Source organism: Scyliorhinus canicula, chromosome 2 (genome assembly GCF_902713615.1).
Source record: "Scyliorhinus canicula chromosome 2, sScyCan1.1, whole genome shotgun sequence".
Classification (NCBI taxonomy): domain Eukaryota; kingdom Metazoa; phylum Chordata; class Chondrichthyes; order Carcharhiniformes; family Scyliorhinidae; genus Scyliorhinus; species Scyliorhinus canicula.
Genome location: NC_052147.1, coordinates 225,223,241 through 225,250,052, shown reverse-complemented (window position 1 = coordinate 225,250,052; position 26,812 = coordinate 225,223,241). Strand labels below are relative to the sequence as shown.

The 26,812-nt window shown below is 47.1% G+C and overlaps 1 protein-coding gene across 4 annotated transcripts in view; it reads left to right on the top strand.

The window, feature by feature from the left end:
• LOC119961986 (potassium voltage-gated channel subfamily H member 7-like) overlaps positions 1-26,533 on the top strand; it is a 565,928-nt gene extending 539,395 nt beyond the window's left edge. For all 4 annotated transcript variants that reach the window (XM_038789678.1, XM_038789677.1, XM_038789679.1 and 1 more), the window contains 3 exons: positions 10,699-10,870; positions 16,748-16,940; positions 24,001-26,533. In XM_038789678.1, coding sequence (XP_038645606.1) covers positions 10,699-10,870; positions 16,748-16,940; positions 24,001-24,267 — 632 coding nt within the window. In that variant the 3' untranslated portion in view covers positions 24,268-26,533. The remainder of the gene's footprint in view (positions 1-10,698; positions 10,871-16,747; positions 16,941-24,000) is intronic.
• Positions 26,534-26,812: the final 279 nt, after the last annotated feature.

The following is a 26,812-nucleotide window of genomic DNA, read 5'->3' as shown; positions in this document are numbered from 1 at the left end:
AGCACAGGAAAGAAAAACAAAGCAAAATACTTCTAAGTATTTGAGAATAAAGAACAAAGAGAAATATAGCACAGGACAGGCCCTTCGGCCATCCAAGCCTGTCTCAATCATGATGCCCTAAAATACTTATTTTTGGAATATGATCTAAGTAATATAGCTACAGATAAAACAGAAAATTCTGGAAGTATATCATAGAACATAGAACATACAGTGCAGAAGGAGGCCATTCGGCCCATCGAGTCTGCACCGGCCCACTTAGGTCGTCACTTCCACCCTATCCCCGCAACCCAATAACCCCTCCTAACCTGTTTGGTCACTAAGGGCAATTTATCATGTCCAATCCAACTAATCTGCACGTCTTTGGGAGGAAACCGGAGCACCAGGAAGAAACCCACGCAGACACGGGGAGAACATGCAGACTCCGCACAGACAGTGACCCAAGCCGGGAATCGAACCTGGGACCCTGGCGCTGTGAAGCCACAGTGCTATCCACTTGTGCTACCATGCGGCCCAGTCATATTAGTCGTCATGTGAATAGCTGGGTGAGAAAAGTTGCTTTTTTTTTGGTTGGAATGTAACACCCCATTTGGAAGGAAGAAGGGGAGGGGACGGTGCATACAACTGTGTGGCATGTCCCAGGGCACTAGACATATTACGTGTCCTCCTCTGCTGGGATTTTACCCATGTCAGAGTAGGTGCCATCCAGTCCGCATACCCTTGGGCCCTTATGTGGCCAAATAGCGGCAACTTTAAATCTTCCTTCCATGGTCACTGATGTTTTACCAGCAGTGGGGGTGCCCATGCATCGTGCGGCTTGTCAGCTAAAGCCTGGTCGCGAGGCTGCAGGCTTGGTTGGAAGGTCCTCCTGTTCAACCCAGCAGAAACAGCAATGGCAGGAGTTTTTGGGAGTCACAGCAGAAATTCATCCCAAGGAGGAGGAAACAAAGGGCAGGACAAAGCATCCATGGTTGATGAGGGAAGTCAAGGACAGCATAAAAGCAAAAGAAAAAGCATACAAAGTGGCAAGGATTAGTGGGAAGCCAGAGGATTGGGAATCATTTAAAAGTGAGCAGAGGACAACTAAAAAAGGGGAGAGAAGATGAAATATGAGTGCAAGCTAGCTAGTAATATAAAAGAAGCTAGGAAGAGTTTTTTCAGTATATAAAAGGTAAGAGAGGCAAAAATAGACATTGGACCACTGGAAAATGTGGCTGGAGAAGTAATAATAGGAAACAAAGAAATGGCATACGAACTGAATAGTTACTTTGCATCAGTCTTCACGGTGGAAGACACCATTGGGATACCAGAGCTCCAAGGGGCAACTGGTGAGTGCAGTGGCCATCACTAAGGAGAAGGATCTGGGGAAACTGAAAGGTCTGAAGGAGGATACGGCACCTGGACCGGATGGTCTACACCTCAGGTCCTAAAAGAAATAGCTGAGGAAATTGTGGAGGTATTGGTGGTGATCTTTCAGGAGTCACTTGAGACAAGAAGGGTCCCAGAGGACTGGAAAGTGGCTAATGTAAACCACTGTTTAAAAAGCGAGGGAGGTAGAAGACAGAAAATTATAGGCCGGTTAGCCTGACTTCGGTCATTGGTAAGATTTTAGAGTCTGTTATTAAAGATGAAATCGCAAAGTACTTGAAAGTGCATGGTGAAATAGGACTGAGTCAGTGCGGCTTTCTCAAACGGAGGTCATGTCTGACAAATCTGGGGCGAAATTCTCCGACCCCCAGCAGGGTCGGAGAATCGCCCGGGGCCGCCGAAAATCCCGCCCCCGCCGTGGCAGAAATTCTCTGCCACCCAGGAATTGGCGGGGGCGGGAAACGCGCCGCATAGAGTGGCTAGCCCCCTGCGGCGATTCTCCAGCCCGCAATGGGCCGAAGTCCCGCCGCTGGGAGGCCTCTCCCGCCGCCGAGGTTTGAACCACCTCTGGTGGCGACGGGATCGGTGGCGCGAGCGGGCCCCCGGGGTCCTGGGGGTGGGGGGCCGCGGGGCGATCGGACCCCGGGGGGTGCCCCCACAATGGCCAGGCCCACGATCGGGGCCCACCGATCGGCGGGCGGGCCAGTGCCATGGGGGCACTCTTTCCCTTCCGCCGCCGCCACGGCCTCCACCATGGCGGACGCAGATGAGAATCCCCCAGCGCACATGCGTCGGTGGTGATGTCAGCAGCAGCTGCCGCTGACGTCACCACTGGCGCATGCGCGAACCGGCGAAGGCCTTTCGGCCAGTCCCGCTGCTGGGCGTCGGGCGTCAAAGGCCGCTGGTGCCGGTTTAGCCGCCAGTCGGCGTGGTGCCAACCGCTCCGGCGCGGGCCTAGCCCCTCAATGTGAGGGCTTGGCCCCCAAAGGTGCGGAGAATTCCGCACCTTTGGGGAGGCCCGACGCCGGAGTGGTTGGCGCCACTCAGCTACGCCGGAACCCCCCGCCCCGCCAGGTAGGGGAGAATCCCGCCCCTGTTCTTTGAGGAGGTAACAAGGAAATTAAACAAAGGGAACCAGTGGACATTATTTATTTAGATTTCCAGTAGGCCTTTGATAAGGTGCCGCATAGGAGACTGTTAAATAAGTTAAGAGCCCATGGTGTTAAGGGTAAGATCCTGGCATGGATAGAGGATTGGCTGACTGGCAGAAGGCAGAGCGTGGGGATAAAGGGGTCTTTTTCAGGATGGCAGCCGGTGACTAGTGGTGTGCCTCAGGGGGCTGTGCCGGGATCACAACTTTTTACAATATACATTAATGATGTGGAAGAAGGAACTGAAGGCACTGTTGCTAATTTTGCAGATGATACAAAGATCTGTAGGGGGACAGGTAGTATTGAGGAAGCCAGGGGGCTGCAGAAGGATTTGGACAAGCTAGGAGAGTGGGCAATGAAGTGGCAAATGAAATACAATGTGGAAAAGAGTGAGGTTATGCACTTTGGCAGGAGGAATTTAGGCACAGACTATTTTCTCAATGGGAAAATGTTTATGAAATCAGAAGCACAAAGGGCTTGGGAGTCCTTGGGCGGGATTCTCCGCGAACCGGTGGGGCGGGCCACTCCGGCACCTAGGAGTGGCGTGAACCACTCCGGCATCGGGCCGCCCCGAATTTGCGGAATCCTCCGCACCTTCAGGGGCTAGGCCGGCACCGGAGTGTTTGGCGTTACGCCAGCTGGCGCGGAAGGGCTTGGCGCCACGCCAACTGGCGCCAAAGGGCCTCCGCCGGCGTGAGTTGGCGCATGCGCTGGAGCGCCAGCATGTGCTGGCGTCATCCCAGCGCATGCGCAGGGGGGTTCATCTCCACACCGGTCATGGCAGAGGTTGACAGCGGCCATTGCAGAGGGAAAGAGTGCCCCCATGGCACAGGCCCTCCCGCAGATCGGTGGGCACGGATTGTGGGCCAGGCCATCGTGGGAGCACACCCCGAGGCCAGACCCACCCGTGCCCCCCCCCCTCCCCCAGAGCACTCTGCAAGCCACCCATGGAGCCTGGGCGGCCACTCGGCCCATCACGGGCCAGAGAATTGCCTGGGGGGCGCTGCCAATGGCCCCCGACCGGCATGGCACGATTCCCGCCCCGGCAAAACCCCAGCGCCCGAGAATTTGCCAGCGGCAGGGCAGGATTCATGCCACCCCTCAGCGATTCTTCGACCCGGCGGGGGGTCGGAGAATCCCGCCCCTTGTTCATGATTCTCTTAAGGTTAATGTGCAGGTTCAGTCGGCAGTTAGGGAGGCAAATGCAATGTTAGCATTCATGTCAAGAGGGCTAGAATACAAGACCAGGGATGTACTTCTGAGGCTGTGTAAGGCTCTGGTCAGACCCCATTTGAAGTATTGCGAGCAGTTCTGGGCCCCGTATCTAAGGAAGGATGTGTTGGCGTTGGAAAGGGTCCAGAGAAGGTTCACAAGAATGATCCCTGGAATGAAGAACTTGTCGTGTGAGGAACATTTGAGGACTCTGGGTCTGTCCTCGTTGGGGTTTAGAAGGATGAGGGGGAATCTTATTGAAATTTACAGGATACTGCAAGGCCTGGATAGAGAGGGCGTGGAGAGGTTGTTTCCACTTGTAGGAAAACTAGAACCAGAGGACACCATCTCAGACTAAAGGGACGATCCTTTAAAACAGAGATGAGGAGGAATGTTTTCAGCCAGAGGGTGATGAATCTGTGGAACACTTTGACGCAGAAGGCTGTGGAGGCCAAATCACTGAAGGTCTTTAAGACAGAGATAGATAAGTTCTTGATTAATAAGGGGATCAGGGGTTATGGGGAGGAGGCAGGAGAATGGGGATGAGAAAATATCAGCCATGATTAAATAGCGGAGTGGACTCGATGGGCTGAGTGGCCTAATTCTGCTCCTATGCCTTATGGTTTTGTAACCCCCCTTCCTGTGCACAAAAAAGGGTTGCTGCTTGTCCCTAAACCCCCAGTATTTCGCTGGGACCTGCCTGACTAGCCCCAGTGATGCTAGCTCAGTTACCCAGTTACCTGGCCTCCATTTCTGTTCCTCGTCGGGAACTGGTTTGAGTTTCAGTAGTGGTCAGCACTCCACGTGTAGAACTCCATGTGAGACTGAAGAACCTGATTGGATGGCAGCTCTTGGAGATAGGAATTCACCCATAATGGGGTGAAAACCACCAGGGCCAGCACAAGGATATTTACTGCTCTGGCGCCTGTCACCAGGTGCCATCCTGCACTACTACATTTTGTTTCGAAAATGGATGCAGTAAAATGGACCAAGTTACAGAAGTGCGAAAAATTGTCAAACTCATGGGTAGTTGTTATCTGAGGCCTGCCTTCAGCCCTTGCCTCATCCTCACCCTCCCAAGTCCCCTCCCAGTGTTCTTCCTTTTTCTGCTGTACCATCTTCCCTCAGAGCTGCTTAAATTCGCACACTCTGTTCCCACACCTCTTGTGAGATCTCAATCCATATCATGACATGATCACCCAGAGGGGAGGGCAAGGAAGGGCAGGCAAATGGGTGATCAGCAAGTATGTACACGCAAAGGGAAACGGTTGGAAGGTTGGGCCCATGGTAAGAGGCAGAGTTTTCAGTCCATTCCTTCCTTGACTTTGTGACTGTGAGCAGCTGATATTGTTTCAGGTTAACTCTTAGGGCCAATTAGTGTGAGGAGCATGAGTCTCAGGAATGTTAGATGGCACAATTGCTTTCTGCTTCAGGGATAGGCAAAGGTAATAGGCACCCTCCTAGCTCAGGCTGCAAAATTCTGAGATCTCGTTACTGTCAGGCCTTTTTACTTAAGACTCCTACCATTCCATATGTTTTTGCTTCCCCCTCCCCCGCCTCCCAAAAGGCTGGAAACCACATTGGCTTCTCTTTTGGGGTCACAACCATCCTGACCAATTAGGCACGCCTCCTTCACTCTCATTAAAACCTACGCCCCCACTCCATGTGGCCCACACTCGCAGCGAGCCCATCCCCTTGCCACAGGCAGCAGACTCACAGGGGCTTTTAAAAACGTTTTAAACAACACAGACAGCAGGTGTCATCAGGACCACCAACACAAGCCCACAATCCCTAACCCAGTAACCCCGAACACCATCCCCGACAGCCATGTGGCCCAGTCCCCCGCTCTGGAGCTGGACAGTGGGCTCTGCCCTCTTAGACTCCCTTGTGCTACTTGGGGACAGTGATTTTCACCTCCTTCCTCCCCCTTGGTGCACTGTTCCCATTTTTAAAAAGCAGTAGTAATTTGTGCCTGCATGACGTCACACCTGATCGGTGGGACGATTCAATGAGGTCTGAAGATGCGAGGTTATATAATGGATTCAAATTGATGCAAATCAAGTTCTCTTCCCTGGGCGTAAAACTGGTTTGCGTCATCGGAGAGGGCCTGGGAAGATCGCGTTCTGAAATCTCACCAGCACAAATCTCGTTTTTGGCCTCTTGGGATATTTAGCAGCCATTATGAGGTTTGCATCTGCGACTAACGGGCCTGCTAACCTCTACCCCAAGTGCTTTTGATGGCACATAACTGTGTACAGGCATACAGGGTATAGTCCAAGCTAGGAGCTAATTCCATTCTGCCTTCTGCACAGGTCTCTGCCCCAACCACAACTTTCTCTAGACTCTGGTCATGTGACCTTTTGGATTATATTATGGGCATTATGGTTCCCAAACTCACATTAACCCTTGCTACACCCTTATACTACATTCCCCTCCATCAAATCTTTTCCCAACGTATTTACATTACTATTAAAAATTTGTGTGGGTGCAGCCTTAAATTCTGTGCAGGTTTCAAAGATGGCCCTGCAGGAAGCGTTTATTTGAAGAGACTTCCCTGACTAATTGGGTTTAGGTGGGCTCCCGCTGTGATGTTGATCCTGGCCTCTTTGTCTTTCCCTTTCTGCAGCAATTCACTTAATGGGCTATTCTGGGCCTTCCCTGCACTATTGATTTTCAGATGCTTGAACATTGCTTCCTGGCTTTGGCATGGTTTTTTTTAACAGCGATTGTTTCTTGCTGTTTGCAACAAGTTCAGCCACCACATGGCAATGCACCGACACAGAACCTGGTCTGTCTGTGTGGCACTTTCAGAAATGGGCTGCCCTGACTTTTAAAAGACTAAAAACGTTTTTTTAACTAGTTTTGGCCAAGAACTTCATTGTTCAGCTCACCTCTGCTAGGTCCTTTGACTCTGAACTCTGTGGGTATTCAAACTGGACCTCAACGAGATGTTGTGGAACCCTCGGCTCCAGAGTGGAAATTTTTTCATCTGCCCTCTGCTTCCAATGCTGCAATGGAGCTTCTCTCAGGTGATCTGGCTCTGTGTCTTCACTTCAGATGCTTTCAGTCAGGTCAGAATGCCGATCCTTTAACTTTTCAGCTTTTGAATTTCTGCTCCAGCTTATCTGAGGTTCTGGGTTTCTCCAAGAGCTACCAAGTAATAGGTTGCTTATTCAGTAGGTGTCAGTAGGGGCAGCATGGTAGCATGGTGGTTAGCATAAATGCTTCACAGCTCCAGGGTCCCAGGTTCGATTCCCGGCTGGGTCACTGTCTGTGCGGAGTCTGCACGTCCTCCCCGTGTGTGCGTGGGTTTCCTCCGGGTGCTCCGGTTTCCTCCCACAGTCCAAAGATGTGCGGGTTAGGTGGATTGGCCATGCTAAATTGCCCGTAGTGTCCTAAAAAAGTAAGGAGGGGGAGGAGGGGGTTGGGGTATGGGGTGGATACGTGGGTTTGAGTCGGGTGATCATTGCTCGGCACAACATCGAGGGCCGAAGGGCCTGTTCTGTGCTGTACTGTTCTATGTTCTATGTGTCATTAAGAGGTTCTGAGCATTGTATGGTTAAACATAAAGTTCATTCATAAGATATAACTATGCACGTATATACAGGGTATAATCAAAACTAGGAGCTAATTCCGTGCTGACTTCTGCACAGGTTCAGTCCACAACTGTCTGGAGAATCTGGTCATGTGACCTGTTACATTACTCTGTGGGTGGTACTGTTCCCAGTCCCACATTAACTCTTGCTATGCTAGATACCCTTACACTACAAATTAGTGAGGCATTTCAATCAGCCAAGAAACAAACTAAACTAACTTTTGATCTAATAATTAACATCCCATCATTTAAACATGTGTAAGCAGCTTCAGTTAAGAAATATTTCATTTCCTGCTCGAGTTTCCTGAAAATATTTATGTTTGGATAATCCTCCATCTCTCAATAAATCATGTTGTGACTATGACTTTAATATCTCTGATTTTGTATCGATGAAAACCAGTTGTAGATATTTTAATAAAATTATTATCAGTAGTTAATAAATATTGGAATAAATGGGTCTTTTTCCGATTGGCAGGCAGTGACTTGTGGGGTATCACAGGGATCTGTGCTAGGACCATAACTGTTCACATTATACATTAATGATTTGGACGAGGGAATTAAATGTATCTCCAAATTTGCAGATAATACAAAGTTGGGTGGGATGGTGAGCTGTGAGGAGGATTCAGAGATGCTTCAGCGGGATTTGGACAGGCTGATTGACTGGGATGATGCATTATAATATGGATAAATATGAGGTTATCCGCTTCAGCAGCAAAAATAGGAAAGCAGATTATTATCTGAATGGGTGTAAATTGAGAGAGGTGGATACTCAGCCAGATCTGAGTGTCCTTGTATATCTGTCGCTGAAAGTAAGCGCACAGGTACAGCAGGCAGTAAAGGAGGCAAATGGTATGTTGACCTTCATAGCGAGAGGATTTAAGTATAGGAATAGGGATGTTTTACTGCAATTGTATAGGGAATTGGTGATGCCACACCTGGAGTATTGTGTGTAGTTCTGGTGTCCTTATCTGAGGAAGAATGTTGATTAGTTGGCAAGGGGGAGCCAGTCGATGTGGTATATTTGAACTTTCAGAAAGCGTTTGACAAAGTGGCGCGTAAGAGATTATCGTGCAAGATTAAAGTGCATGGGATTGGGGGAAATGTATTGAGGTGGATAGAAAACTGGTTGGGTGAAAGGAAATAAGAGTAAGAATTAGTAGGAGTAGGGAGAGTACGTCCTTTTCAAATTGGCAGACAGGAACTAGTGGGATGCCACAGGGATCGGTGGTGGGACTCCAGCTACTCACAATATATATTAATAATTTGGACGAGGGAACAAAATGTAACATCTCAAAGTTTGCAGATGATACCAAGTTGGGTGGGAGGGTGAACTGTGACGAGGGTGCAGAGATCTGGACAGGTTGGGTGAGTGGGCAAATCAATGGCAGATGCAATATAATTTGGATAAATGTGAGGTTATTCACTTTGGAAGCAAAAACAAGAAGACAGATTACTACCTGAATGGCTGTAAATTGGGAGAGGGGAGTGTGCAGCGGGACCTGGGTGGCCGTGTGCACCATTCGCTGAAGGTAAGCTTGCAGGTGCAGCAGGTGGTAAAGAAGGCAAATGGTATGTTCGCTTTAATTGCGAGAGGTTTCGAGTACAGAAGCAGGAAAGTGTTGTTACAATTATACAGGGCCTTAGTGAGGCCACACCTAGAATATTGTGTGCAGCTTTGGTCTCCTTTTCTGAGGAAGGATGTTCTTGCTCGAGGGAGTGCAGCCAATGTTTACCAGGCTGATTCCAGGGATGGCAGGACTGACGTATGAGGAGAGATTGACTCGGTTAGGATTGTTTTTAACTAGAGTTCAGACGATTGAGAGGGGATTACATAGAGACTTATAAAATTCTATTAGGACTAGTTAGAGTGGATGCATGGAGGATGTTCCCAATGGTGGGGGGTCCAGAACTAGGGGTCACAGTCTGAGGATTCGGAGTAGACTATTTAGGACAGAGATGAGGAGATATTTCTTCACCCAAAGAGTGGTGAGCCTGTGGAATTCATTACCACAGGAAGTAGTGGAGGCTCAGACTTTGAATACATTCAAGAGGCAGCTAGATATGGGACTTGAGGTGAATGGGATCAAGGGTTATGGGGAGAATGCAGGATTAGTCTATTGAGTTGGATGATCAGCCATGATTGTGATGAATGGCGGAGCAGGCTCGAAGGGCCAAATGGCCTCCTCCTGCTCCTTTCTTCTAAGTTTCAATGTTCTTGCTATGGAGGGAGTGCAGCAAAGATTTACCAGGCTGATTCCAGGGATGGTGGGACTGTCATCTGAGGAGAGACTAAGTCGGTTAGGATTATATTCATTGGAGTTTGGATGAGTGAGAGGGTATCTCATAGAAACTTATAAAATTCTAACATGATTAGACATGGTAGATTCAGAAAGAATGTTCCCAATGGTGGGGGGCCCAGAACTAGGGGTTATAGTTAGAGGATAAAGGGGTAAACCTTTTAGGACTGAGGTGAGGAGAAATTTCTTCACCCAGAGAATGATGAATCTGTGGAATTCACGACCACAGAAAATAGTTGAGGCCAAAATGTTGGGTAGTTTCAAGAAAGAATTAGAGAAAGCTCTTGGGGCTTAAGGAATCAAGGGACATGGGGGGAAGGCGGTATCAGGGTATTGAACTTAATTTGATTTGATTTGATTTATTGTCACGAAGTACAGTACAGTGAAAAGTATTTTTCTGCGGCCGAGGGAACGTACACAGTACGTACATAGTAGACAAAAGAATAATCAACAAAGAACATTGACAAATGTATATCGACAGTGATTGGTTACAGTGCGGAACAAGGGGCCAAACAAAGCAAATACATGAGCAAGAGCAGCATAGGGCGTCATGAATAGTGTTCTTACAGGGAACAGATCAGTCCGAGGGGGAGTTGTTGACGAGTCTTGTAGCTATAGGGAAGAAGCTGTTCCTATGCCTGAATGTGCGAGTCTTCAAACTTCTGTACCTTCTGCCTGATGGAAGGGTCTGAAAGAAGGCAATGCCTGGGTGGGAGGGGTTTCTGATAATGCTGTCTGCCTTCCTGATGCAATGGGAGGTGCGTACAGAATCAAGCTTGTGTGATGCATTGGGCTGAATTCACCACAGTCTGCAGTTTCTTGCGATCTTGGACTGAACAGTTGCCATACCAGTTGCCTGACCATGACTTGATGGTCAGCCATGATCATAATGAATGGCGGAGCAAGCTCGAAGGGCCGAATGTCTTCCTCCTGCTCCTATTTTCTATGTATGTTTCTATATCTCTGCAATATGTTCAACTTTTACTTTGTTATGTTTACTATCTCAAGAGGAACACTAAAAGTAAATGAAAATGATTTTAAAATAATTTTTGGCTAATTGCTTGCTGGATTTTGTCAGATGCCAACGAGAGACTGAAAGATTGGGAAGGTGGAAAGCCAGCAGAATACCCCGATATGTCTACGCAGTCAGCATCTTCTCATGCAGCTCGTGGTGTCTCAGAGTCAGGAAGTGATATAACATATGGAGAGGTTGAGCACAGACTAGATTTACTTCAGGAACACCTCAGCAGGTAAACAAATCGTCCATCTCGATTTTTCCCATTCAAAACCTATTCCTTGCACAGAGTTAAAAATAGGGACCATCCTCTGCCAAGAGCAATGGAAAGAGGACATGTTGGGAAAATCATCACCAACAAGATCAATTCCTATAAGTGGCTTCCACTTTTGGAGGCAGATTTGTAGGTCATATCAGTGTTGATTTGATTTGGTCAAGTGTGAAGTGTTTGACATTGATGTTTCAAAATTAGGGATCAAAGTTCACTGTGGTCATATATTAACATTAGTGCATTAAGGAAGCTGCTCTGTTTGACAATGTGGGGATCCGTACTCTGTACCCCGATACACATGAAATGTGAATCCCTGATGAAATGTATTGCTGCATCATTATGAATCTGGATTGTTACTAAAAGGGAAGGTCAGAGGCTGGGAATCCTGTGGCAAGTAACCAACCTCCTGGCTTCCCAAAGTCTGTCCACCATCAACAAGGCACAAATGAGGAGTGTGATGGAATACTTTTCACTTGACTGGATGAGTGCAGCTCCAACAACACTCAAGAAGCTCAACACCGAGGACAGCACAGTCGCACAGTGGTTAGCATTGTTGTCTCACGGCACCAAGGTCCCAGGTTCGATCCCAGCTCCGGGTCACTGTCCGTGTGGTGTTTGCACATTCTCCCCGTGCTTGCATGGGTTTCGTCCCCACAACCCAAAGATGTGCAGGGTTGGTGGATTGGCCACGCTAAATTGCCCCTTAATTGGAAAAATGAATTGGGTACTCTAACTTTCTTTAAAAAGAAGCTCAACACCATTCAGGATAAAGCAGCCCACTTTGATTGGCATCCCATCCACCACCTGAAACATTCACTCCCTCCACCACCAAAGCACAGTGACAGCAGTCTGTACCATCTATAAAATGTACTGCAACAATGCACCAAGGCTTCATTGGCAACACCTTCCAAACCTGTGACCTCAAACACCTAGAAAAACAAGGGCGGCAGGTGCATGGGAACACCGTTACATGCAAGTTCCCCTCCAAGCCACACACAATCCTTATTTAGAGGAATATCACCATTCCTTCACTGTCGCTGGGTCAAGATTCTGTTCTTCCTTCATAACACAATTTTGGGTATACCTGCATCACACGTACTGAAGCGCTTTAAGAAGGCAGCTCACCGCCACCTTCTCAAGGGCAATTAGGGATGGGCAACAAATGCTGGTCTAGCCAGTGAACCCCACAAGTCTTGAATGAATTAAAAAAAACACAGGTGTGACTAACAGAGACAATAAATGACTGCTCCAAGACTTTTTTTAAGAAATTGGAAAAGGATATAAAACCTATCCTAAATGCATTATTGTGGTTCACGTGGCTTAAATAGTATTCTTGACTCATTTCTAAGAATGAATAAACAATTTGGAACACGGGATGGAAATTGGTGCACATTCTCACTTTTTCAGGCAGAAAACAAGAGCAAAGCATACCCATTTGGCAGTGAGACTGCCTGTTTCAATCTGCAGTTGTCACACTACCAAATTTCTCAGGGCCAATATTCAGGTTCGTTATATGAATGAGGAGCCTGGAGAAGTAGACGTATTCCTTCCTGCGCTGCAGCAGTTCCAAAGACCTTTTGCAGGAACGGCTTAGCATCCGCCTGATCCACCCCCTCCCCATGCCTCCCTGCCCTCTACACCACAAAATCCCACAGGTCCTATCGAGACCACTGCCAAAAATTGATGTTCAATTCACAAATGAGCTGGCTGGGGAAGCATAACTTGAAAGAGGATCAAAACCCAATTTAAAACAAACCTACCTGTTCTGGTACCAGAATCACTCCCTGTGTCCAGTTCATGTAGGCTGGTGCTCTAGTTTCTTCACCAATATGTTCTTCAGAGTACACTAAAGCTCTTTGAAATTTGTTCTGTTAATCTGTATGTACAGTGATTTAAAACACTGGGCGGAATTTAGCAGGCCCATTCGCCGCAAGCGCAAATCCCATTATGTCATGGGACAGCTGTAACAGTTTGAGACCTTCCCACACTCTGTCAGTTACCTAATCAGGTCCATGCCCTGGGTATGAACCAGATTTTCATAATTTTAAATAAGTTAATATCTACTTACTGGTCTTGATGTCGTAACGTCCACTCATGCCTTATCCCCTCACCCAAACGGCATGATGCCACGCTGGAGCGAATCCCTACTGATTTTCAGAAACAAAAACCAGCCGCGACGACCACACCTGGGGCACGGAGGTCAGTGTACGGCCAGGTTGTCACTGCCAGGTTGGCACTGCCAGGTGTGGGCCCTTTAGTGAGCACCATTGGGTGGGGTACTCCTTATGTGGGGAGACCTGATGATTGATGGGGGAGGGCTTATGCAGGCATGGGGTGGAGGGGGCTGGAGACTATAAAGAGGATGCGGGTGGTGCCAGTGGGGAGGGAGGGGTTCAGGTCACCCTGAAGCTTGCGCAATGTTGAGTGTGGGGGGGACAATCTTTGATTGCTGAGAGTGGTTACACTTCTGCAACAAGTGTTGGGGGCTGTTCCTCTTGTCAGTGGGGAAGACAATGTCTGTGACGGGAGATCCTGATGACCATGTTGGGATGAGGCAGTCCGAATGACCGTGGGGTGGGTTGTGGAGGTCCTTTATATTTGAGATTGGGGCGCCTTTCATAAAGGTTTTACCGGCTTGTTTAGCAACACCCATCCCCCCTCCACACACACAGACACACACACCCTCCACCCCAGCTAGCTATGTAATCATTGCTATCCCTTTGAATTTGCACAGAGTGCTATTAAATCTGGTAATAAAAGGCAGCTGTGAAACCAACGAGTTTCACACAGATTTTCTTGCCCGATCTAGCACTCTTTAGTTAGAGCTGCTGCCTCGCAGCACCAGGGACCAGGATTCGATTCCAGCCTTGGGTGATTGTTTGTGTGGAGTTTGCACTTTCTCCCCGTGTCTGTGTGAGTTTCCTCTGGGTGCTCTGGATTTCTCCCGCTGTCCAAAGATGCGCAGGTAATGGCCATGCTAAATTTCCCCTTCGTGTCCAGTGATGTGTAGGTTAGGTTACGGGGATAAGGAGGGTTGGGCAGAGCCTGGGTGGTGTGCTCTTTAGCAGGGTCAGTGCAGACTTGATGGGCCGAATGGCCTCCTTCTGCACTGCAGGGATTCTATGATTATGTGCCATTTGGGGAAAATGCCGCCCAATATTTCTACATGTTAATTAACTTAATGCCATGGAGTACTGCAGTACAGAGTTACAAAATCTGTAACAATTTCCCACAAGATTAATTGATAAGCTGACCAATAGGGACTGATGTTTCCTTGCTCTACCTGGTGCTACCAGGGTGTTACCAGCTTCAAAATGGGACCAGAAATCTTATCCCCGGCGCAGACAGCTCCATTTTGAAAGAAGCTACTACCTGGCTTCAATGTGCCTGTGGTATGTCGGGTAGTATACGTCACTTTTAAGATGCCTGTAGAGGTCCAATGACTGAAATAGTTTTTGCAGAACCTGGAGGAACAGGAATGGTCAACTGGATCCTTAAAAAAAATAATCTGGGCTGTTGTCACTCAGCCCTCAAGCCCATAGTTTGCTGGCAGTTGAGATGGTCTGTTATCAATTGTGAGCTACAATGAGGGTGCCCATTAGTAAATGAGGCCATATTTTCACTTCAAGCATGCATGACCAGCCAGCACGCTCCACGGGTCCATTCTCCATAAAACAAAATAAACCCCATGCAATATTAGCTGGTGCTGAGCTTCTACCTGAGATAGGAAAGATTCAAGACAGTCGTTCTGGACTGCATTCACTCACATCAATGGAAGATCACTAGATAAAGTTCAGAGGTATGAGAAAAAGCATTGGTTTGAAAATTGATTGGAAAGGAGGAAATGTGAACCAAGGGTTAATAGCAGGTTTTGAGAGTAATTTTGGGGTGTTACGTGGGGTTCATTTCTGGAGCCAGAACTCTTCACTGTGTGTGCCAATGATTTGAATCATGAGCCAAGAGGGAATAGCATCAAGATTTGCAGATGATACCAATACAGAAGGTATAGTTAATTCTTTAGAAGACCAAAGGAGGAAGGAGTGGCGGATGAAATTCACTGTAATTGTGAGCTTAAAACAAAAGCAGTAATTATAGGGTAAGTATTAAGCAGAGCAAGTCTACAGAACATTAAACACAGCATCAAAGGTTAATACGGTTGGTAAAGTAAAGTTAACAGAATTCTAGATTTTATATCAAGAGATGTAGAATAAAAAGGCAAAAAATAGTGATGAATCTATAATAAACCTTATGAAGACCTCAGTTAGAAGTACTGTGTGCACTGGACTCCATATGATAAGAAGGATATGGCGCCTTTTGACGCAGATATTCTCTGAAGCCGCTTTGTATAAAGAAATATAAATATTAACAAAAACTTGGAAAGTTGAGTGTTTTTTCAGTGGTACAGTAGTTTGAAATAATAAAAATGTTTTAAATTCCTAAATGTTCTTCCTAATAACAATGTAACAAAGCAGCATTTTGGAGGCCAGTGCCCTGGGATATTATCTGTAGATGCTGATTCCTGATACAAGGAGATCCAGAGAGGCATTTATGGGGAGAAAGTTGTTGGCATGCCACCACATCAAGCACCACTGCTCAGATTTACAATAATTCCCTGTTGGCAGACAGTGCAGCAGACCATTACAGTATAATTTGGATAAGTGTGAGGTTATTCATTTTGGAAGCAAAAACTGGAAGGCAGATTACTACCTGAATGGTTGTAAATTGGGAGAGGGGAATGTACAGCGGGACCTTGGTATCCTTATGTACCAGTCACTGAAGGTAAGCATGCAGGTGCAGCAGGCGGTAAAGAGGGCTAATGGTATGCTAGCCTTCATTGCGAGAGGTTTTGAGTATAAAAGCAGGGATGTGTTGCTGCAATTATACAGGGCCTTGGTGAGGCCACACCTGGAGTATTGTGTGTAGTTTTGGTCTCCTTTTCTGAGAAAGGATGTTCTTGCTCTTGAGGGAGTGCAGCGAAGGTTTACCAGACTGATTCCAGGAATGGCGGGACTGTCATATGAGGAGAAAGTGACTAGGTTGGGATTGTTCTCGCTGGAGTTCGGAAGAATGAGGGGGAATCTCACAGAGACTTATAAAATTTTAACGGGACTAGACAGAGTAGATGTAAGGAAGATATTACCAATGATGTGTGTGTCCGGAACCAGGGCTCACAGTCTGAGGATTCAGGGTAAACCATTTCTGACAGATATAAGGAGACATTTCTTCACACAAAGGGTGGTGAGCCTGTGGAATTCATTACCACAGGAAGTAGTTGATGCTAAAACAGTGAATATATTCAAGAGGCGGCTAGATATAGCACTTGGGGAGAATGGGATGGAAGGCTATGGAGAGAAAGCAGCATTAGGCTATTGAGTTGGATGGTCAGCCATGATCGTGATGAATAGCGGAGCAGGCCGAAAGGCCTCCTCCTGCTCCTATCTTCCATGTATCTATGTATTACCTGCACGACACTCCTCACTGATATCATTGAAGAAACACATGCAAACCACACTAGTGGCCCAATGCACTGTCTGTGTAGTGACACTCAAAGTTCTGCAAACATATTTCTCCCTTAAATGTATAATGCAAAAACAAAATTACAATATTTGTAACTTTTTAAAAAGGAGGCAATTCTTTGACTGATAAGTAGTTTCGTATTTCTCAATGTTCACATGTAACCTTATCTTTATTTCGCAGAATATTTTTCAGAAAAGTAACAACTCAACTCTTATCATTAAAATCCAAATTTTTATGTAAAATTGACAAAACGTAGTTTATTCTAAATATTTATATAGTATATAAGGACATGAGAATTGAACATACAATGTCTTGTTTTTCTAGGCTGGAAACGCAAATGTCTACTGACATTCATACCATCTTGCAGTTACTACAACGACAATCCATATCAGGACCACCGGCATATAGCATGGTAACAGCGACAAGAGACTATCAAATGTCCTCTGGAAGGATGGTACAGACAGTCCAACCAGTAGCATCTGTAACAACAGAACACAGCTTCCCAACAACACCACAGGTAAATATCCAATATTGGATATTACAATTTAACACTTCCTAAAGGCCTGATCAGGAACAATGCCAGGAAGTTGTGTCCCAAGTAGCTGGGGGTGATGGGTGGCAGTATATATTTATGTCTATAACTCCAAATATGCTGGAAAATGGGATGGTAGGGAAACAATTCATTTTTAAATTCCCAGCCACTGGCCACATACCATGATTGTTATATTTCAACCTTTAAATTATTGTACCACATGTGAAAGGGTTGTGATTGGGGGCGGGGTAGGCAGGCAGGCGATCACCAAACTTTCCCTAAGAGCACTAATTTGAAGTTTAGTGAAATTATTTTGAATCCTTTGGGCTGTGTGTTTAATAGCTCGTAGCTGCCCCATATTGTTATCAGTTACACTTGAATTTAAGCATACGTGAGATGCAATATATTACAGTATTCAAGCAGCAGTTTACAAAGAACAATTAAAACTATATTTCCCATTATTGTTCTTTGGGTAGAAAATATAACCCATTCACATTCTGTCTACTCTTTTACTGGTTACATATGTATGATACCCTGCCTTGCCGTTCTAGATTAGAACTACAATAGAATATATTCCAATATTTTAGCATCAACTACTTCCTGTGATAATGAATTCCACAGGCTCACCACTCTTTGTGTGAAGAAATGTCTCCTTATATCTGTCGGAAATGGTTTACCCTGAATCCTCAGACTGTGAGCCCTGGTTCTGGACACACACATTGTGGTGCTAACAATTGCACACAAAGACTCGAGACATGTACAATTAAGGCTTTATTGCTGTGTGATGCTATTCCTCCGGTGGCAGCTATAGAATAGGATCTCAGTGACTCACGCATATATTTATACACAAGCCCCCTGTGGGCGGAGCTAACCGGCAGGGACTTACCGGAGTAACCTGTATTACAGGTACAGCCATACATCCCCCTACTGCAAGTACACATATCTACAGTGGTTATATCACCACATTCACCCCCTGTAAAAAATGAGTCATGCGGGGGTGACGTGTAATTATAATACAAAGGATGATCTATTTACAAAAGGGTTCAAACAAGGAAAACGAAGAGTCCATCCAGTTAGCAGGTTACAGGTTGAGCCGAATCGGCGGTCGACGATTCCACTGTGATCAGCGTAGCTGTGGTGGCGACATTGGCACAGGCGGTGATGGCAACGATGGTGCAGGTGCTGGTGGTGTTGGTGCTGGCTGCTGGCAGGATGACTCCGAGAGCTAGCCGAAATCTTCCGTGTCCTCCAGTTTGGGCAGGGGAACGAGGGATGGACCTGGTGGGGACAAATACGGGGGCGCCGGGGAAAAGGAAGGCGCGGGGGGGGGGGGGGGGAAAGGGGCGTGGGCATGGGATCAGCACCTGAGGGAGCCAGGTCCCGGAGCGGGACTGTGTCCTGGCGGCCGTCGGGGAACTCCACGTAGGCATACTGAGGGTTGGTGTGGAGTAGGCGTACTTTGTCCACCAACGGAGCCGCCTTGTGGTGCCAGACATGCCTACGGAGAAGGACTGGGCCTGGAGTCTTGAGCCAAGTCGGGAGCGACACCCCAGATGTAGACTTCCTAGGGAAGGCAAAAACACGTTCATGGGGTGTACTGTTAGTTGCGGTGCACAGTAGTGACCGAAATGGAATGGAGCGCGTCAGGGAGGACCTGCTGCCAGCGAGCGGCTGGGAGGTTCCTGGACCGTAGGGCCAGCTGGACGGCCCTCCATACCGTCCCGTTCTCCCTCTCTACCTGCCCGTTTCCCGGGGGTTGTAGCTGGTCGTCCTGCTGGAGGCAGGAACTGATGCAGCTCATCACTCGTGAACGAGGATCCCCTGTCACTGTGGATGTAGTCAGGGAAACTGAACAGAGCGAAAATGGAATCCAGGGCCTTGATGACGGTGGCAGACATCATATCCGGGCATGGGATGGCGAAGGGAAACCTAGAAAATTCATCAACCACACTAAGGATGTAGGTGTTGCGGTCGGTGGAGGGGAGGGGCCCTTTGAAGTCCACGCTGAGGCGTTCAAAGGGGCGGGACGCTTTCACCAGGCGCGCGCGATCTGGCCGGTAGAAGTGCGGCTTGCACTCGGCACAGACCTGGCAGTCTCTGGTGACTGTCCGTACTTCCTCGACGGAGTAGGGCAGATTGCGGGCTTTGATTAGATGGTACAAGCGAGTGACCCCCGGATGGCAAAGGCTCTCGTGCAAGGCACGGAGCTGGTTCACTTGTGTGTTGGCATATGTACCTCGGGAGAGGGCATCTGGGGGCTCGTTGAGCTTGCCAGGGCGATACAAGATCTCGTAATTAAAGGTGGAGAGCTCGATTCTCCACCGCAAGATTTTGTCATTCTTGATCTTGCCCCGCTGCGTGTTGTTGAACATGAAGGCTACAGACCGTTGGTCAGTGAGGAGAGTGAATTTCCTGCCGGCCAGGTGATGCCTCCAGTGCCGCACGGCTTCAACAATTGCCTGGGCCTCCTTTTCAACAGAGGAATGTCGAATTTCGGAGGCGTGGAGGGTGCGTGAAAAGAATGCCACGGGTCTGCCTGCCTGATTCAGCATGGTGGCAAGTGCGACATCTGAAGCGTCGCTTTCTACTTGAAAAGGCAGTGTCTCGTCTACTGCGTGCATCCCGGCCTTGGCTATGTCAGATCGAATGCGGTCGATGGCCTGTTGTGCTTCGGCCGTGAGGGGAAAATGTGTGGACTGGATAAGTGGGCGGGCCTTGTCTGCGTATTGTGGGACCCACTGGGCGTAATAAGAAAAGAACCTCAGGCAGCGTTTGAGGGCCTTGGGGCAGTGGGGGACTGGAAACTCCATGAGGGGGCGCATGCGGTCGGGGTCGGGCCCCAGTAGTCCGTTTTGGACTACGTAGCCGAGGATGGCTAAGCGGTCTGTGCGGAACACGCACTTCTCCTTGTTGTACGTGAGATTAAGGAGAGATGCGGTGTGGAGGAATTTAGAAAGGTTGGCGTCATGGTCCTGCTGGTTATGGCCGCAGATGGTGACATTGTCGAGGTACGGGAAGGTGGCCTGCAGTCCGTACCGGTCAACCATTCGGTCCATTTCTCGTTGAAATACCGAGACTCCATTCGTGACGCCGAAGAGAACCCTAAAAAATTGGTACAGACGACCGTCTGCCTTGAAGGCAGTGTAGGGACAGTCCGATTTACGGATGGGGTGCTGGTGGTAGGCGGATTTCAGGTCAATAGTAGAGAAGACCGGGTTCTGTGCAATCTGATTGACCATATCAGATATGCGGGGGAGAGGGTACGCGTCGAGCTGCGTGTACGGGTTGATGGTCTGGCTGTAGTCCACGACCATCCTGTGCTTCTCCCCGGTCTTAACCACTACCACCTGGGCTCTCCAAGGACTGTTGCTGGCCTCGATGATACCCTCCCGAAGCATCCGCTGGACTTCGGACCTGATGAAGGCCTTGTCCTGGGTGCTGTACCATCTGCTCCTGGTGGCGACAGGCTTGCAATCTGCAGTCAGATTGGCAAAGAGGGAGGGAGGCTCGACCTTGAGGGTCGCGAGGCCGCAAACGGTGAGGGGAGGTAGGGGTCCGCCGAATTTGAGGGTGAGGCTCTGGAGATTGCATTGGAAATCCAGGCCTAGTAAGAGTGACGCGCAGAGGTTGGGGAGAATGTACAGACGGAAACGGTCGAATTTCACGCCCTATACAGTAAGTTTAACCAGGCAGAAACCCTGGATCGGGACAGAGTTGGAACCGGAGGTGAGAGAGATCTGCCGGTTGGCGGGATGGATCGCAAGGGAATAGCGCCTTACCGTGTCCGGGTGGACAAAGCTCTCGGTGCTGCCGGAGTCGATGAGGCAGGAGGTCATGTGGCCGTTGACCAGCAACGTTGTGGAAGAGGGTGCCAGGTTGCGAGGACTCGACTGGTCGAGCGTAACGGAGGCGAGTAGCGGGCGATCGGCAGTCGAGTCTGATGAGTCCGACGAGTAGCGGTAGCGACCCGTGTCCCGTGGCCCCGTCCCGGGAGAACAAAATGGCGGCGTCTGGAGTACCTGTGTGGGAGAAGATGGCGGCGGACAAGATGGCGGCGCCCATGGAGCGCACGTTGTGGGGTCGGGACAAGATGGCGGCGCCCATGGAACGCACATGGCGGTGGAGGATGAAGATGGCGGCGCCCATGGAGAGAACATGGCGGGGCAGCGAAAGATGGCGGCGCCCACTGATCGCACGTGGGGTCGGGGGAAGCGGATGGCAGGGCCCATTGTGCGATCGGCTGAGGCGAGGGGGGGAACGGGGGCGCGATAGCTGCAACCGTCCGGGACTGACACACCGCTGCAAAGTGGCCTTTCTTGCCACAAGCTTTGCAGGTCGTGGTGCGGGCTGGGCAGCGTTGGTGGGATGCTTCTGCTGACCGCAGAAGTAACAGCGGGGACCCCCAGGGAGCGCGGTGCGGCGAGCAGCGCAGGCGTAGTGCGCGGGGGCGGCTGCTGGGGGGGCCGGTTGCAGAGTCCACAAGGGGTAGGATGGGTGGGCCTGGGGGGCCTTTTGCGGGGTCCACGAGGGGTAGGACGGGTGGGCCGAGTGGCTAGCGGAGTAAGATCGCGCACTACGGGAGACGGCCGTCATTGAAAGCGCCAGAGTCTTTGTGACCGCGAGGTCGAGGGCGGCCATAAAACTAGCCACCCATTCTAATCCCACCTTCCAGCACACAAGCCTCAAGATCTTATCAATGAGCCACCACTAATGCAACCTAAAAAAATGACATATTAAGTACATAATATAACATATTAATGGGAGGTCAGGATATGTTAGAAGGTGGGAACAAGTAACAAAAGTCAATGGGCGCAGTAAAGAAACAAAGCATTTTTAAAAATGAATTTGTCCAAAGTAAATATTAATAGCAGAATAAAGTTCAGCTGTGAAGACAAAAACATGGAAAAAGATATAAACTTGGGGTATAAAAAAATCAAAATAGAGGAGAGAGTTGGTCTGAAGTTGTTGAACTCAAATGGCAAGTCCAGAAGGCTGTACAGTGCCTAATTGGAAGATGAGGTGTTGTTTCTCCAGCTTGTGTTGGGTTTCACTAGAATATTGTTGTTTTACTTAGAACAGAGGAGGCTGAGGGTAACTTTATTGAGATGTACAAAATTATGAGGTATCTAGATAGAGTACACAGGGAAAACTTGCTTCCCCAAGTGGAGATGGAGCACAGATTCAAGTTGCTTGGTAGGAAAATTAGAGAAGATATTAGGAAAAACATTTTCAGCTAGAGGGTGGTAGGGGTATGTGTACCTGAAGTACTTCATGGCTACAGGCAGGTGCTGGACGGTGGCATTAGAATGGGTGGCTAGTTTTATTTCAACGGCTGCAGGCATGGTGGGATGAATGGCTTCTTTCTGTAACATAACCTTTCCATGGCTCTATTGCAGCAGGATGAGGACAGAAGTGTGAGAACGAAAGCAAGGTGGTAAATTGAAATGCGAATTGATCGAGAGATCCGGGTCATGCTTGCAGACTAAGCAGAGGTGTTCCACAAAGCCCAGCCTGCCCAATGTAGAGAAGACAGCATTTTAAATTGAAAGAAGTACAAGTAAAGTGCCGTTTCACCTGGAAAGAGTGTTTGGGGCCTTAAATGGTGAGGAGGAAGGAGGTAAACCTCTTGCGATTGAATGGGAAGGTGCCATGAAAAAAAGGATGAGCTGTTGGGGGTGACAGAGGAGTGGACCAGGATGTTGCGGAGGGTGCAGTCCTTAAAGTATGCTGACAATGAAGGGGAGAGAAAGATTGGTGGTGGTGGCAGAAATGGCAGAGGATGATCTTTTGAACAAAGAGGCTAGTGAGGTGGAAAGTGAAGACAAGGGCAACCTTATTGTCATCTTGGTAAGGAGGGGAAGGGGTAGGGAAAGACATATGGTAAATAGGTCGGATATGGTTGAAGGCTCTGGGCCCTGTGAGGGGGGATGGTAGCCTCGGTTCAGGAAAGAGAAAGACATATCGGAGTGCCATAGTGGAAGGTAGTGTCATGTGAGAGTATCTTTAAGAAATGGGTGTTTATAAATGGGTGTGTATATAAATATCTGTAGTGAGAGTACCTTTAAGAAATGGGTGTTTACTACTGTAGTGATGTCAGAGAGTGGGCTGGGCTGTCTGTCAGCTTTTTACTTTTGTTTTCGGCTGTTTGCTGCAGGGTGTGTTTTAGTTTCATTTTCAGAGCTGAATAGCTGCAGTCACAGCCAGAAGGTGTATGAATCTCTGTAATCTAAAGACTGTAAATCGATCCTGGTTATTTAAAACTAACAACAGTTGTGACTTTAACCTGATGTGCTTCTGGTAAAAGGTGTTTTAAGTCGTATGGATGTTAAAAAGAAAGCTTAACGGTTTACTTAGTGTTGTAGTCTTTGGGGATTGTATTTGAATTAATAGTTGCTAAGATGTTCACTGTATGTTTCAAAAAGGTTAACTTGAGTTCATAGAATAAACATTGTTTTGGTTTAAAAAATACTTTTCCATTTCTGCTGTACCACACCTGTAGAGTGGGCCGTGTGCTCCCCATACCACAATCTAGTAAAAGTTGTGGGTCAGGTGAACTCCATAATACACTTTGGGGCTCTCTAAACCCTGGCCCATAACAGTAGCATCATCAGAACAGATGCAACAGAGACAGGTAAACTGGGAGAGGGCTTTCTGATTACCTATTTTCAGGCCCGATTCATTTTCTAAGCCACAATTTGAACAGTTACTGCTGGAAATACACATCATGTTACAATAAAGGGGCAGATGTTATTAATTAGTGCTCTCAGTTCATTTGAATTCAGTTCAAGCCGACTGAGGACATAAATCTGAAATTCCCCATATATCTTAACATGCCCATCATGTCTGACCCCAGAAAATGTCAGGGGCAAAATGTTGACCTGCAGTAGCCTTTGGGATCAATTTGGTAAGTTCTGCAATGGAAGACAAGATCTCAAGCTAACTAATCAAATGTAACAAAAAATGCTGTATCCACACTAGTATACGATCTGCTGGATCATTCATTGTAACATTCCTATTTCAGGTTTTACTTTCTTCTCTCTTTCAGAGCCCAGAATTTTTAGACTTTGAAAAATCCAAATTGAAATCCAAAGAGTCTTTGTCCAGTGGGGTTCATCTCAACACAATATCAGAAGACAATTTTGCCACGTTTTTGGACCAAGAACAAAAACAAAATTCACAGTCTCAAGAGCAACAGTCACAATCTTTTCTGCGTCCAATGCGACACCCTTCGTTACCGGACTCCTCACTAAGCACCATGGGACTGCTGGGCCTTCATAGGCATCTGTCAGATCCTGGTCTTCCAGGCAAATAGCCAATTCATACTCTGCATCTCAGTAGGTTTGCTGCTTTGAGTGGCTATTTTCCTATTTATGAATAGCATCCTCCATGTATGACTCAGGGGTCTACAATGATACTGTCATATGCAAAAGCACTGTAGATTCATATCAGCTCTGAGCTCACAATGTTAAAGTTCCTCTTTGATGATGATCTGAAAGCTTCAATAAGAATACATTTAAAATGTCGCACTGCCAGTAATCTAAGGCACCTTAAGTGATAACAAGCCTGAATGCATGCCATAACATTGGTCTCTGTGTTGCATGAATTTAGTTTGAACTCAAACTAGAGATTTCATGGGGTGGGGGGGAAGGGAGAATGATGTCTGTTAATGTAAGTCTGACAGGCAGAGGCTGCAGTTCTGATCTGAACTAGATAATATTACTTGAAATAACAGCTACTGTAAGCACACTGAGCTCATAGCTCTTTCAAATAAGTGGGAACTGTACATTTTGTGCTTAAAATAGCACCTGACCATTCCACTAAGCTCATTAAAGTTCATTTTTTTCTTTTTCCTCCAACATTGCTATTCTGTGAAAGAATGGGAAAATACAATTGAATCTTCATAGTGAAGAAAAATACAATTCAAGTTACATTATAGGAGTCTAGTGTAGCAGTGGCCTGAAAGACAGGCATCCAAGTGTTGAATTCAACCGTTAATTTTTGAGCAAGACTTGACAGATTTGGTTTTAACACTGGTTACTAAAGGTTCATAAGTCTGAAGTGCAATAAATATTTTTGTATATCTGATGCTTGGCTCACATGGTAGTATTTGTTTGATTAAGATTATATTTACAGAATTCTCACAAACAACTCCATGGTAAACTATGAAGGCATTCACTTCAAGCAGCTCAACAGATCAGATGAATTGGTTACTCCTAGTCGTCTTACCATTGATTAATCATCTTAATAATACCGATGGCTAAGAAATAGGACTTTTTTCTCATTTAAGTGGCTCAAATTTTAAAATTGGAAACATTTATTTTTACTTCATATTTACTTCAATATTATCACAATTGGCTTAAATATCATCCGAGTTTTACCCAAACCATATTAAATGACATCTTGAAATACTTCCCAAGGATCAAATGTGCCGGCATTGCAATTTTTGTCATTGTTGTGGTTATTTTGGGTAACATGGGCAAAGGTCAGAGCATTGCCTGTCTTAATCAATTTAACATTCAATGATATTGCTCCAGAGTTCACCAAAGTATACAACTAAAAACATAGCTATGGCATTTTGAATGTGAATACAAAGGGATAGGGAAAACAAAAAAGGATCCTATTATCAAACCATATTACTCAATAGCAGAGTGACATTTCAAAAATGGTTTAGTTCTTGTACTTTATCGTTGGTAAAATTACAGCATAAGACATCTGCTCTGAAAAATCTTTGTGACACCATGAACCAATTTAGGACCACAGAATGTACGGAGGGAATATTCAAAATGGAACAGCTGACTACAGGATTACTCCAGACCTGGAACTTATAAATAGAATGAATGCTATATTTTATAGTTTCCTTAGATATTCTTAACATATCATAGTTTTATTTAAAGTAATTAGATTTCAGTTATTTTTGTCATTCGCTCTGCGAATAACTGGGAACTAGTACAAGTGCCATAAGATCTGTGAACTTAAATTTGGTAAGATCCTTGCAATAAGCAGATAGCTTCTATCATTAAGAGTAAGTTAAATTCATGGAGCCATCTGTACTGTATTAGAAACATAAGGACAAAGGATTCACTAAACCAAAGCCCATCAAGTTTACCTGGTGCCACCCTAGTAGTCATATAATACAATAGATTTGTGTTGTTGACTAATCAGTAGCAATGAATCTCTAGTAATTGGTCCCAGACATGAGGTCCTGGATTTTCACTGATGTCGGGATGATGCAGATGTCCATTCAAAATAGCAGCCGAGACCCAACTCTGAGATTCCCAATCCCATTCTCAGATTTCTGATTTTCGGAAATGCCCTTTAAGGATGCAGGCTGGTTCAGGTCTAAAGCCGACACCCTGCACTCTAGACTAGAACAGCTCCATTGTGAGGATTGGCATGTCATAGTCCATGCCAATTTCCATTGAGTCAGGCAGCTTTTCAATGAGTCATGGTAGGGCAGTGGGGCGGCACAGTGGTTAAGCACAGTTGCTTCACAGCTCCAGGGTCCCAGGTTTGATTCCTGACTTGGGTCACTGCCTGTGCGGAGTCTGCATGTTCTCCCCGTGACTGCGTGGGTTTCCTCCGAATGTTCCGGTTTCCTCCCACAGTCCAAAGACGTGCAGGATAAGGTGGATTGGCCATGCTAAATTGTCCTTAGCGTCCAAAAAGGTTAGGTGGGGTTACGGGAGGTTAGTGTCCAAAAAGGTAGGTGGAGGTGTGGGCTTAAGTAGGATGCTCTTTCCAAGAGCCGGTGCACTCGATAGGCTGAATAGCTTCCTTCTGCACTGTAAATTTTACGATTTACGGCATCTCAGAATTATCGTGAGCCATGGTCTGGATGAGGGGATCATTTAAAAGGC